Here is a 14,098-nt window from a genome sequence, read left to right on the forward strand (position 1 = left end):
AATATGGCCAAGACTGGGAAAACTAACATCTAAGTTTATTAAAATGGCACCCAAGGAAAGAATAGAGAAACTCTTAGAAGAGGCCACAGAGATTCCCATACTTTGGTGCACAGGATTTATACCGTCTTATTTTTTGCTACATCATGGACTCCTGGGTCTTACTTCTGGGTTCCTTGTCATATTGCCAATAAGTAAGGCTCCTCATTTGATAAATCATATCTAGAGAAATGGGACAGAATTACATTAAGAGTGTTTGAAAAAGGAAAATTAAATAGGACTCTAAATGTACTTACACATAAAAGATAAAATCCAAGAGGAATTTTCAAAAATTCATGGAGTGCATTATTCCTTCATGAAAACTTTTGCTTCAAAACACATTTCCATTTATATACCAACAAAATGACACTGCATACTAACAAACAATTTACCTATAACTACGTCATGTCCATCCACCAAGCCAGCAGAGAAGAGCTCCTGAGATACACCATCTGCTGTATCTGTCCAAATGTGAAATGAATATAGATTAGTAACCATAAAATAAAGATCAACAATCCAGTACAAGGTAAAATATATATTTTTCATTTACTAAAATCATTCACGAGTCTAAATTCAACAATTCAGATTGTATCAGGAGGAAAACAACTTGAAATACCTTTTGCTATGTGCAATCTGTATGTTGCTATTTATTCAACAGAAGTTATATAATTTTTTTTTTCATGTTTCAAATTAAAACACTTTTGCCCTCTGGCTATGATCTGAATTAATCCTCAAATGTACCTCCAGAAGTTAGAACCGCACCTTAGGACAAGGCTTTTCTTTTCTGCCAAGGTTAATTCCTGCTATCATCAATCCTTTTCTATCACTAGTAGTTACTGAGTCAGATTTATGGCAAAGGTTGAATGAGTAGCGTCTGACACAACCTTATATTTGGTATAAACAGCCTATGAGCTTGTTGGACTATTAAGATGAACTATTAAAATTTATGCTATTAAGAAACTCCTTTCACGTGACATTGATCATTTGATAGCAACAGATTCATTCTCTCAGACAATGTGGTTGAATAAAATAATGTAGTTTCTCAATGATAAGTGATAGGAGTAAGCAATCTCATAAAGATGGGGTCGAACAGGCTGTGGCAAGTGAATACAGCTGAGATTACTTAATTGAAAGGTTACAAATGAACATGATAACACTGTTATCTTCTATTTGAAGACTTTGTAAAGAGAAATTGATAAATTGCAATGTACCGGAAACAACTGTTTATAAACCCCCATATTTTTACAAGGGAGACTTGGTCCCCACAATCTTCTGATAAGTCTCAGAAACATCCAAAATTATAGATTGATAAGAAGAAACCAGCTCAGCAGCCTGCAACAATCTAGCTGGAGGTTTAACATAAATGTCTTCCAAAATCAGGGAGCAACGGACAGGACAGCTGCTCAATCAGCAGGCATCTAAACCGCATTACCTTTTGTTATGCCAAAAGCTTCCCTAAACTTAAACTGGGGTTCCTTACTTCATCTGTGCTTCAGATGTGGTGACTGTGTAAGTGAGCTTGTGTGTGTGGGGGGGTGTCTTTCAATGATTCTTGGGCACTAAAGTGCTTACCCCAGTGTCTGACACACAGTAAGTACTCAGTAAATAAATGGTGGCTGTGACGATGACGCCACAGGCAGAGCTCACTGGAAACACACCTGGTGCTCTTGTGCATTTTCTCTCCCTCCTCTTCATACAGGGCCCGACTTCCCAAATCTCCAGTACAAATGTGGAACACAGTTTATATTCTTGACGCTTTGAGAGAAACTGTTGTATTCTAGCATTGTACAGACTCCATTGAATAATGAAATCATGAAATGGATTAAAATAAAGTCAATGGCAAAGAACTACACAGGAATCTTACTAAGCTATGGAATTCCACATAAGGTAAGCTTGTTTGGGGCTTTCTCTTTTTTAATAGAAATACAAAAAACACCTTATAAAGTCTCTTCATGATAAAATGAGCCTACAACTGTGGGATGTAGGGTAGCGTAATGAACATGATGTTGTTTGCTAAAGCTGCTAGTGAACACGCAGCCTCAGAGCCTCCGTCTTCCTGAAGACCACTGAATGTTCAGGAATGGACGCATTAAATTAAGAGCACCTAGCGCCTAGGAGGCACCGGGCATATGGTGGGCAGTCACTATATTTCTACTGATTGATTATCTGTTAAAGTATGTGAATGTGTTACCACCAATTCTAGAGTATTCGTAAGATCTTAGACTTGTGTATAGAGCTACAAGCACAGAATGTAGCTGAAGATGGAATAGTGAGACAAAGCCACATGGAGGGTCAGCACCAAAACAGTCGCCAAGTAACTGACATTCCCAAAGGATTAATGTACACGGCATAACCACTACTTTCAGAACTTCTGGACATCAGATAAATCATATCAAAATGGCAAATAGGTAATTGCTGAATGGCCAAAATGGTCAAAATTTCCCGTCTCTGTGTGTACCCCTTAGGTGGTCATTTTGAATGCACACAAGTAAGATACCAGTAACAGCGAAATGTAAAATAACTTGTTTCATTAATCATCTATTTTTCTTTAAGCTTTTTAAAAATATTTCTGATGTCTAAAAAGGTTAAATGATCACATATTACTGCATAGTTTCCAGAACATACAGTAACACATTAAATAAAATGGGCCTGTCGTTACCTGAGGACAGAGAATATTTCATGTGTTTATACTGTATATTTTATACCGTATGTTCTTATTCACATGTATATGCAGCACAAACATGTGATGTGCATGCACAGATTCACTGCAAAAGATACCTAAAATACAGACACAGCATCAGTATTCACAGAGATACTATATGATCTACACTGGGTCCTTCTGTTAATAACAGGCCGGTGCTCAGCTGCCAGGTGAAGGCAGGCTGTCATCTGGAAGACAATGCTATGGGTTCTGTCTGGGCAACAAAAGCAGAAGCTCTTAATCTACCTACAGCAAATGAGGCAGCCAAAGCCAGTGCAAATGGCCCAGTTACTAATGCTGATAGGGCCATCTTAACCACAAAAGTCCTTAATTTAGAAACTCATTTCTTTGTTACTTCAAAATTGATTTCCATAGCCACAGTCAACTTTAAATAATCAGATGAAAAGAAACAACCTTACAATAAGAATCTGTTCCTTTTACTGACTATACTTGAAACATTTATGACACAGTCACCAGATTTTTATCTCAGCATGGCCTGATCAATTATTTTTATATTGTGGCCAAATAGACAGGTTTTTGATAACACTAACTGGTGCCGTACAATCTCATAGAACAATGCCAAATTATTAAAGATGGATATCCCCGACAGAAAGATCAGCTAGCAAATGAGGACCTTACGTATATTTATTTTGTAAAAGACACTTGGTATTTCAGTATAATTCAGATATACTGGGAATTATTAAACCCTTGCATTTACAGAGGACTAATGATTAGGAACCAGCAAGTCCATGGCCACACATAGCCCAGGAACGTATTTTGTTTGGCTGGAAGCATTTAAAAACAAAATGGAACATAAATGTCTTCGGACAGGATTCTGTGGGTTCCTGAAGTGCCTGCTGTTCGCTTTGGCTCCCGTGGGCATTTCAGTTTGTTTTCTTCGTGCAGGTGAGAACAGCAAGAGGATCAAGGCCGTCTATAAACTGATCACCTATCAAGCTAAAATGTCCTTGCACTTCACGGTTTAGAAAATTTTAGCAAATACAATTTATTTAATCCTGTGAAAACTTATGTGAGTTCTAATGCATAAAATACAGAGTAGTATTCGTTTATGTGTATGAATGAATTCTAATGTATAAGGCTAATGTGCTTCAGAAAGGTCTTCGATATAGAAACTGAGGAAAACATTAAGCACATAAAAATCTGAAAGCAGAGGTCAGGGGAAACAGTTAATATAATCTTAGCATTAGCATCTCACTTCTACTTCTCTGGGTTATTTTGGTTTCAAACTATAAATAATCAAAATAGTAATTTTTTTAAGCAACCAGCCACGTGATCTCTGGAGGCTGTTCACATAAATCATTTTTCCATTAACTAACCAAGATTTCTTGAAGTTCTCATGCCAGGCTTTCTGATAGGCACAAAGATAACCAAAAAAATCATGTGTGGTCTATGACTTCCAGGCATCCAGAAGCCAAAGACCAATCAGCATAACTTTTCAGGAGCTGAAATAACTAAGTACTCAAATTGCATTCAGCTGCACCACTGGCATTGTTCCTATCAAGCTTACTCTTAGCGCCTGTAGCAAGCAAATAGAGGGTGTAAATGCTCCCTAAGACAGGCTTAAGTAACTTGAGCAGAGAAGGAAACAAGTAACTTTCTATGTAATACCCTTGTCTGCTGCTCAACCCACCTCAGGACTGCTGTAAGTTTCCCATTATGCCCATAATATATTTCCTTGAAGCCCTGCACACCAGTACTTATTTCCATGGTTGAGCTAACATATCTAATTCATGTGTGCAAATACACCATGCTGGCACGGGTCCCTGGGATGCACGTGTTACCGTCAGCAGTGGTTTGATTATGGATCCTTGCAATTATCAAAAGCCCTTTCTTCCTTCCAGCTCTCCTTCCTTCCTTTGCTTTTAGACAAAGCAGTTTTGAATAGCAAATTATAACCACATGCTTGTAATCAATTTCTGAAATGCTCTTGTGGTCATAAAATTAATAATTTCAATTAAAACTTACCTCTTCCTGGAGTAAACTCAAATCGTATGTCATTAAGTTCCTTTCTGGAGTTTCTGAAATACATAACATATGCAACATTAAATTCTAGGGAAGCAGAGTTTAATCAAGCTAAAATGTGTTCCAGTTTTACAAGATGCTACTAACAGGCAGACAGCATTCTACAGTTCAGGGTTACCTACAACTATCTCTTCAACTGAAAAAGACAGTTAAAACAAGTATAAAGTAATTTGTTTAATTTATTGAATTTGCCTTATATAAAAATGCTTATATCACAAAATTCCCAAACAAAAGGTTCATTTTGAGTTACCTCCAAATATTTCCTCAACTGGAAGCTGAGGCAATATTAATATTAAATTCAGGCAATACTAATATTAAGTAGAGGCAAAATTAATATTAAAAGTTATGACAATAATGAAAAGAGTATTTAATTTATTGAATTTACCATGTAAACATGCTTATATCACAAAATTCCAAACATAAAATGTTCATTTTATAAAATCTGTACTAAATAATCCTAAATATAATTTCATAATTAAAAATTTTAAAAGCATTTAGTCTAAATGATATCCAATGTATTATCTATATTTTTCAGAGAAAATAGTATTCTATTAAATTATTTTTAAAAGCTAAATAGGGAAGACAATGTCAACAACAGAGTTTGAGAGAGCATTATATTACATTAAATCATGCACCAAGATGTCTTAAATAAGCTATACATTTTGTTTTACTAGTAAAAAAATGTTATGCAAATATAGAGGACCTCTGAGTACTGCAAAATTGCCCCCTGAATATATTAAACTTTAAGTAAATATAAAATGCTTACTTTAAACTGTAAAATATATACATGTATGCAATTTAAAAAATTAAATGGCACTGGGGACGTATGAAACAAATGTCTAGGACACAAGCTTTCCATTCAAATTAATTTCAAAATGGTGATGTAGGCCAGTGAGCTATAATTCAAATAGTTTAAATTCTTATAAGAACACAAAAAATATTAAAGGTAACAGTGAACAGATGCTAGATTCACAGTTAATTAAAAAAAAACACCTTAAGAAACCATAGGAGGGGGCCAGGCATGGTGGCTTGTGCCTGTAATCCTAGCACTTTGGGAGGCTGAGGCAGGAGGATCACCTAAGCTCAGGCATTTGAGGCCGGCCTGACCAAGAACAAGACCCCATCCCTGCTAAAAATGGAAAATCTAGCTGAGCACTGTGGTGCACACCTGTAGTCCCAGCTACTTAGGAGGCTGAAGCAAGAAGATGGCTCAAGCCCAAGATTTTGAGGTTGCCATGACCTATGATGATACAATGGAACTCCACCCAGAGTAAAAGAGTAAGACTCTGTTTCAAAAAAAGAGGGAGGGGGGGAGGGAAGGAGGGAAGGGACGAGGGCAGCAGGAAACATGAACCAGTAATTTCTGTAAGAACCCAACTATTAGTTCCGCCATGGAGAGTGTCTGAGACAGAGACAGAAATGGTCTGATCAGCCTGAGGTGGCGGGAAAGTTGGGGCAGATCCCGTGAGCACCCCCGTGTTGGTACTCTAAAGCTGTGTACAACATCACCCGGTCTCTGTGAACAATTCCCAAACCATGACGAAGCTGATCTCTGGGCCCTTCATGGTCCATAGCCTAGTCCTGGTTCTTTATGTCCTCCTGCACACTGCCACGCTAAGTGCAGGAGGCCCTAAAGGATGCGGGAGATGTGGGACCCACCTTTCTCCTCAGTGTCTACAAAAGCAGCCCAAGTCCAACACCTTTCCACAAGCAAAACTGGGACAACGGCCAAGAATTTGAGAGATGCCCAAGCCCGTGCCCAGACATGAGAACCTGGAACCTTCAACTGTCCATCTCCCTTCAAGTTTTCCCACTTTGACATTGACCACTGCTCCTCCTGGGGCTAGAAAGGGACCAGGGGCCTTCAGCAACCCCTACAGCTGTGCTTCCTTCAGAACCTTCTATCTGAAAACTGTGGACCCTAACCCTGAGCGTGGAGATACAACGGTCCTCCTTGAACCACCATTTCACTTTCCAAGATTTTAATTACTCACAGTATATAGTATGATGAGTTGCTTTGACAAAGAGATAGAGACCACATTCATATATCTTTTATTATAGTGTACTGCAATAATCATTCTAATTTAGTTAGGTGGTATTTTTAATATTTTACTGTACCTAGTTTTTAAATTAAACTCTATCAATGGTATGTAGGAAAAAACATAAGAGTACACAGGGCGTGGTACTATCTCGAGGGTTTGGGAATGTATTCCCCATGGATAAGGAGGAGCTTCTGAATACAACTTACACATGAAATTGTAGATAATTATCTGAGTGTTCAGAGATGATCTTGGACCCAGACTAAAGAACCACACATCCTGGGGGTGGAGTGTGCCACTGACAAACAGAGCCTGCAGTAGAAGGACCTTCTGTGTGCTGCATTGTTTAAATAGCCAATAGTTTCTTACTGAACTATAAATGTCACCACCCATTTACAGTGCCTTCATACATATCAATAGTTCCTGAACATTTTGGTCTAAGGCCCATTTTTATTATTAAAAAGTATTGAGGATCCACAAAGAGCTTTTCTTCACCTGACTATATCTATTAAAATTTACTGTATTATAAATTAAAACTGGTCTCGGCACCATAGCTCAGCAGGTAGGGCGCCAGCCACATATACCAAGGCTGGTGGGTTCAAACCTTGCCCAGGCCTGCCAAACAATGACAACTACAACCAAAAAAATAGCCAGGCGTTGTGGCGGGCACCTGTAGTCCCAGCTACTTGGGAGGCTGAGGCAAGAGAAACACTTAAATCCAAGAGTTTGAGGTTGCTGTGAGCTGTGACATCACAGCACTCTACCGAGGGTGACATAGTGAGACTCTGTCTCACAAAAAAAAAAAGAAAGAAAGAAAAATTTGGTAATTTAAAAAATATTTATTCATTTGAAGATGACAATAATTAGCCCAAATGTTAATGTAAAAATTTTCTTATGAAAAATTACTTTCCTCTCCCAAATAAAAATTAATCAATGAAAAGAGTGCACTGTTTTACATGTTTGTAAGCCTGTATAGGATCTGGTTTAAAATATCTGGATTCTCATACTTGCTTCTGCAATCTTTTGCAACATCAAATGTCATGTGCCCAGCCACTGACAAACTCCTCTGAGCATGTATGTAAGAATGAAAGTGAAAAGGGCAAATACCACACTTGCATATGAAAAATGAAACACAATTTCAGCTTAGGATGAAGGAGAGGGAGAGGGCTGGGGAGGAGGTGGGATGGATAGTAGGGGACCATAGGGGGATCACAGCTATGGAGCACATTGCAAGTACAAGTTGGTTCTATCATGTGTGGAACACAAATGTCCTAGTGCTATAACTGGGCAAATGAGGTGAAAGCTATGTTGATTAGTATGACATAAGCACTCCAATTTTTACAAATAATCAACACATTGAAAATAGCATAAATGTATTTATGATCTATGTACATAAGACTTAATAAAAAAAGAAAAAGGAAAAAAAAAGAAAAGGGCAAATAATTTCTTCATATTATAAGTACAGTTTTCACTTGTATCTGAAAAGGTCATAAAGACCCTTGAAGTTACTAGATCATACTTTAAGTAACACAAATGCCAAAAAATGTGCACCCATTTTAAGACAGGAAAAAACTGCATTAACATTGTAATACTCAACTCACATTTGACTTCTGCAATTATAAGAGATGCAAGATAACAAATGATATACACTGAGTATCACAATTTTAATAATTCCTTTCTTAAAATGTGTATACATTCTTTGGCATGTGCATGCACACGTGCGCGCACACACACAATCTCGTTTGATTCCAGCAATCAATCTTTGAGATAGACAAAGAGGTAATACTTGCTTTCCATTTTTTGATGCCTCTGTTCAATGGCTTTTCCAAGTTTACAAATTTAATGAGTGGCAGAGTAAGGACCAAAAATTCAATATTGGAAATGCCTAACAGAAATAGAAATGCTTGATTCCTTTAACTTTTAAGAAAAAACAACACTATTTCCCGAGATTCTGCATGTTACCATCAAATGACCACCAAGCATTTACTTCTTTACTAGTCTTGGTTTTCCATACCATATAGGGGCAAAGATTAAATTAGATGCAAAGTAGTCCCAATAAAAACAAGTCATGAGGAAAGCAAATATTTATCATGTATTTAATAATAGAATGACAGGAAGGAGAAAACAGAAAATTGATTGAACATGAAGTTGTGTCATTGTTCCTTCTCTCTCTTTGATTTAAACAAGACTACAAGACTGACCAAAAGAATGAACGTGAAAAGAGAGGTGGAAGTTCTGTGCCCAGACTATCATCATGTATATCCTGGTGCTTTAAATATTAGTAATAAAAAAGTAATATCCAACACCCATAATCTCTACCTGCATCAACTGTGGTTCGAGTTATGGAAGGTGCATAGTCAAGTCATTCTTTAATGACTCTGAACCTAAAATACTCACCTTTGGAAAGATCACAGTGATTGATTGTGAGTAGTAGACTTGTCCCATCGAGATGAAATATAGCTGGAAAAATGCCTAATTGGATATAACTAGTGAAGGTCATCCTTTTATAAAGAATTAATCTTTTCAGACTCATACTTAACATCTTTAATTGAAAGTACATTTACTTTAATTGATATGGCACAGGACATTCTGATTTCAGGGAAGCCGAAAATAGGTATGATTTAAGGCCAGAGACTTAAGACTATGCAACTTCACAGGGGAAACGATAAAAACTTGAGAGTAATGATTTCAACACCCAGGCTGCCTTTGATAACTCTTATTAAAAACACCTTTAACCCTCAAATGAAAACTCTCAAATTGGCTACGGTGCAACCCCTATTGCTCATTGAAAATGCAAATGCCTACAGGGCTCAGGTAGGAAATTTATTTTTTAAAATAGGTTATATAATCATACAGTTTAAAAATCAAAAGGTACAGTAAGATATTCCATGACCATTAGGCCTCCCACTCTTGTCACCCAACTACCCTGTTTCCCCAAAAATAAGACAGTTTGATTCCAGCAATCAATCAATAAGACAGTGTCTTATTTTAAGGTGTACTCCCAAAGATGCACTAGGTCTTATTTTCAGGGGACGTCTTATCTTTCCTGTAAGTAGGTCTTATTTTCGGAGGATGTCTTATTTTCGGGGAAACAGGGTATTTGGTTCCCCTTCTAGAGGCAATCAATCAATGTTTTAGGATTTTTGTGCATACTTCCTGAGATGTTTTATGCATATTCAGCAGAACCTCCCTAGCTGACCACCTCCCTACACTGACCACTGCCTTCAGTTGACCTAATTTTCATAGACCAGACATGTACCACATGTACCTATCAGTACACTAGACCTAGTTCCTTAGGCTGTCCACCTCTATATGCTGACCACTTTGTTAGAGTCCCTTGGGCGGTCAATTTACAGAGGTTCTTCTGTACTATATTTAATATAACCCCTGTTCTTTTCCTTGCCTTTCTCTCAACTTAATATCTTAGAATTTCTCCATATTCGCTCATGGAGACTTTTGGCCTTCTTTTTCCGATAGCCACGTCGTTTTCTGGTGCATACTATAACCTTTTCAAACCAGTTCCCATTCTATGAAGATTGTTTCCAGTCTTTCACCAGTGTAAACAGAAGAATAATAAATAATCTTGTTCTTGTGTCATTTTGTTCATGTGAGGGTAAAAATAAATTTCTAAAAATGAATTGCTTGGTCCAAGGATATATGCATTTGCAGTTTGACAGATATCATCAAATTGCCCTTTGTTTAAGCTGAAACAATGTGCACTCTCACCAGCAGTCTGTAAGACCACTGCAGGCGCTCTGAGTAAAGCAGGGAGTGTGTCAAACATCAGGGAGCGGCCGGGACGGGGCCAGATGGAAAGCTTCTTCCCCACCTAAAGAGGAAGATGCTCCTGCACACCAGCTAGTTAATGGCCAGGCAGGAGTGTGGGCTCAATGTGGCTAAATATTCAGACGTTCAGACAATGAAGAAATCTAAAATTTCATATAAAATTCCATAGTTTTAATTGTTGATAACTTAAAAATTTTGACATGAATGTGTAGGCTAGATTCAGTCACTAGTGAGAGTGAATATAAAACATAATTTCTGCCAAGAGTAACACATGAACCTATTTCTGTGGGCAAAGTTTTCTGAAATGGTAAGACTTGAATATTCTTTTTAAGGATCTCCTAAGAAGTGTCATATAAATAATACATTAACCCACAGACCAAGGGCAGGGGAGAAATTAATCATGGGAAAGAAAAGTAAGGCCACAAGAACCTAACAAAAAAGAAAATACAACCCATAAACTTGTAAACTCGAGACAGATTTTTCTTTTTTTATTTTTGGTAAATTCTGCTCAGTAACAATGAAACTGATGTTCAGTATCAATAAATATCTTTTTTGCTATGTCCATCCAAAGTGAGAAGTTCAGAGACAGAGATCAGAATGCACGAAGTTTTTCTTATTCTTTCAATTCATCTTCAGGTGACACAGGGAACACTCAAAAGGGGCAGCTGGCTATGAGGGTGGTTACGAGGAACACACAAGTCAACACGTAACCTTTTCAAATGGTAGAGGAATAGAAAGCTGGTGCAATTGCAGTATGTATTTTATAGAACGTAGCTTTTAATCTGCACCTTTTAATGTAGCGTGTCAGGACAATCTGACGGTTATTGCTGGTGGAGAGCTCCAAAGCCAAAATGCCAGCTCAGAACTATCTGCATTCTTTAGCTTCACAGGCATGCCTCTTAGCCCATGCCAACAAATGTATTGGGGTGCTCACACTCTAAGAACCAGATGTGATTAAAAGGCTACAGAAGTCCAAAGACCACTCATTGTCAGAGAACATCAGAAACAGTAACTGTCACTGGCATTGCGTACCCTCCCCTACAGGGATGCTCTCAAATGAAGATGAAAGCCAGCTATTTTCCCAAGCTTTGAGGTTGGTACCACCTAGGGTATCTGTGCAGATGGCAGAGATAGTGTTTCCTGGGGACCCAGGAGCAGCCCCTCCCTCTACACAGCCGAGGATTACTCGGACAACAGCTCTGCTCTGCCTTATTCTGACCTGAAATTCCACATCCAGGTGAAGCCGTTAGCATCCAGGGAACTCCCAGGGATGCCCACATACCTATAGACTTGTTTGGTCTCCTGTAACCTGTTTTTTTCAACTGTGAGAGGGAGGAAATAACAATACACAGCTTCTGTGGTTTGAATATTTCCCCAAAAAAGAATGTGTTGGAAACTGAATCCCCAAGACAACCAGGCTGGGAGGCCCTAATGGGAGCTGTTTAGGTCGTGAGGACCCCACCCTCAGGGATGAATTAATGACGACTATAAGAGAGCTTGAGGCTAAGACTTCAGTCTCTCGCTTGCTCTCACCTTCTCTTTGCCCTTCCACCACACAATGACACAGCAGGAAGGGCCTAGTCAGGTGGGGGGACTGGACCTTCGACCTCCCAGCCTCCAGAACCACAAGCTGATAAAATTCTGTCCGCTACAAACTACCCAGCCAATGGCATTTTGTCATAGCAGCACAAAACAGACTAAGGCAACAGCACTCACACCTGCCAGGGCACTGCTTTGTGTTGAACTAAGTCATCTCGTTCTGTGTTCAAAACAACCTTTGAAGGAATGCTTTTATCCACTACTATTTTATAAGCCAGAGAAACTGAGGCTTGGAAAGGGTATAGAACATATCCCCAAATCCCTAAATCTGGAACTTTATCAATGCTACCCATCCAGGGCACATCCCTCCCCAGGGCACTCTCAGCCCTCCTGTGAATGTCCTTCGAGGCTGTTAGAGGGAAATCTCCACATTCATGCTCACAATCTGCCTAGCAGCTGGTCATCATCTTACGTGAAAATCTCATCATGTCATTCCATTTTCTTCCTCTTATTCTTAAAATTCAAAATCCTTAGCATGACCTGACTCTGGCTCCTGCCTGTCTCCTACTCTCATCCCCCCCAACTCCCCCATGCATGCGTTGCTGGCTCCCACCACCCCTGGGTCCCTCAAATGCAACAGAGCGCCTGGCGGCTGCCTCTGCAACATCTTGAGGCAGCCAGCTTCTCCCCCTCTACTTGGAAGTTCCCTGTCACATTCAATGACTGACTCTAATCACACTGTCTCTGGGGAAGCCAGGACAGAAGGGTGAGCCCCCTTCCTATTTGCTCTCCCAGGCTCCAGTTCCACTCTCTGTAACACATGGAACCACACGGTTACTACTTTAGTCTGCCTTACTCCCTAGATCAGCGGTTCTCAACCAACCTGTGGGTCGTGACTCACAGGAGTTATATTAAAGGGCTGTGGCATTAGGAAGGTTGAGAAGCCCTGCACTAGATAGTAAGTGCATCCAGCACACTACCTCGGGGCTGCAGACACTACTTGCTGAATGAATGTGGAATTCACAAGTTTGCCTTTATCAAGTGCCTCTCCCTTGCCTTCTGTGCCACACCTTCTTCTGGCCTTCTTGAGTTCTCTTGCAGCCCTTTCTCTGCTCCCCCAAACACTCCTTTCCCTCTACACGCCTGTCTCACCAAAGCCAATGTTCCATCCCCCACCACTGTCTCTTCTCATTCCTTCCCTGGATGACGGATTCCAAATCCATAATTCAGTCTCAGGTACTACCCAGGAGCTATACATTCATGATCAACTACCTATGTGATATCCATGCAATGTCCAAAAGCCACAAAAAACTCAGCATGTCCGAAACAGATGCATCACTTTTCCTCACTTTCCATCACTTTCATTTCACCTCCTTCGCCCTGTAAGACAGTACATGGTGTTTTACATGCCAGTTCCTAAGACCTGTGGGTTGCACCTCCGTAAGAGTTCTCACCATCCATTTCTCTACAACTTCACTGCTGCTGACCAAGGTAAGGTCACCATCATCCGCCACAGGAGAGAATAAATGATTTAATGAACAAAGAATGTGTCACACACCACACACACAAACGTATATGCTGTTGTTAAGGAAAAGGGACCATCAAGGATGGACGGAGCTGGTGTTCAGGATACAATAATCCTTGCCAGATGACTGCGAAGCCCTGGAAGAAAATGTTGGACTTAACGAGACATGAAAAAATGAGGCAATAGATGGATAAGTTGAAAGCACCAAAAGAATCAGGAAGAGAAAGAGCAGCTTCCTTGGCCAAGGGAATGGCTGCTTTGAAGGCTCTCCCCAGCTGTACCCCTCCACCTAGGTGTCCATGCTCAGCTCTGGGCCCTCCTCAAGCAGAGTCCTTACTGAAGTCAGCTGACTAGGATGCCTCCAGAACTGGAGAGGAGATGCCACCTCAGACCTGCCAGTGGAGATCAATTTGCAGTTCAGACACTTAC

The 14,098-nt window shown here is 39.6% G+C and overlaps 1 protein-coding gene across 3 annotated transcripts in view; it reads right to left on the reverse strand.

Moving 5' to 3' along the window:
- STK39 (serine/threonine kinase 39) overlaps positions 1-14,098 on the reverse strand; it is a 298,177-nt gene that overhangs the window by 64,717 nt on the left and 219,362 nt on the right. For all 3 annotated transcript variants that reach the window (XM_053597698.1, XM_053597700.1, XM_053597699.1), the window contains 2 exons: positions 4,724-4,776; positions 429-497 (listed from right to left, as the gene is read on the reverse strand). In XM_053597698.1, the coding sequence (XP_053453673.1) occupies positions 429-497; positions 4,724-4,776 (122 nt within the window). The remainder of the gene's footprint in view (positions 1-428; positions 498-4,723; positions 4,777-14,098) is intronic.

Source organism: Nycticebus coucang, chromosome 7, assembly GCF_027406575.1.
Source record: "Nycticebus coucang isolate mNycCou1 chromosome 7, mNycCou1.pri, whole genome shotgun sequence".
NCBI lineage: Eukaryota > Metazoa > Chordata > Mammalia > Primates > Lorisidae > Nycticebus > Nycticebus coucang.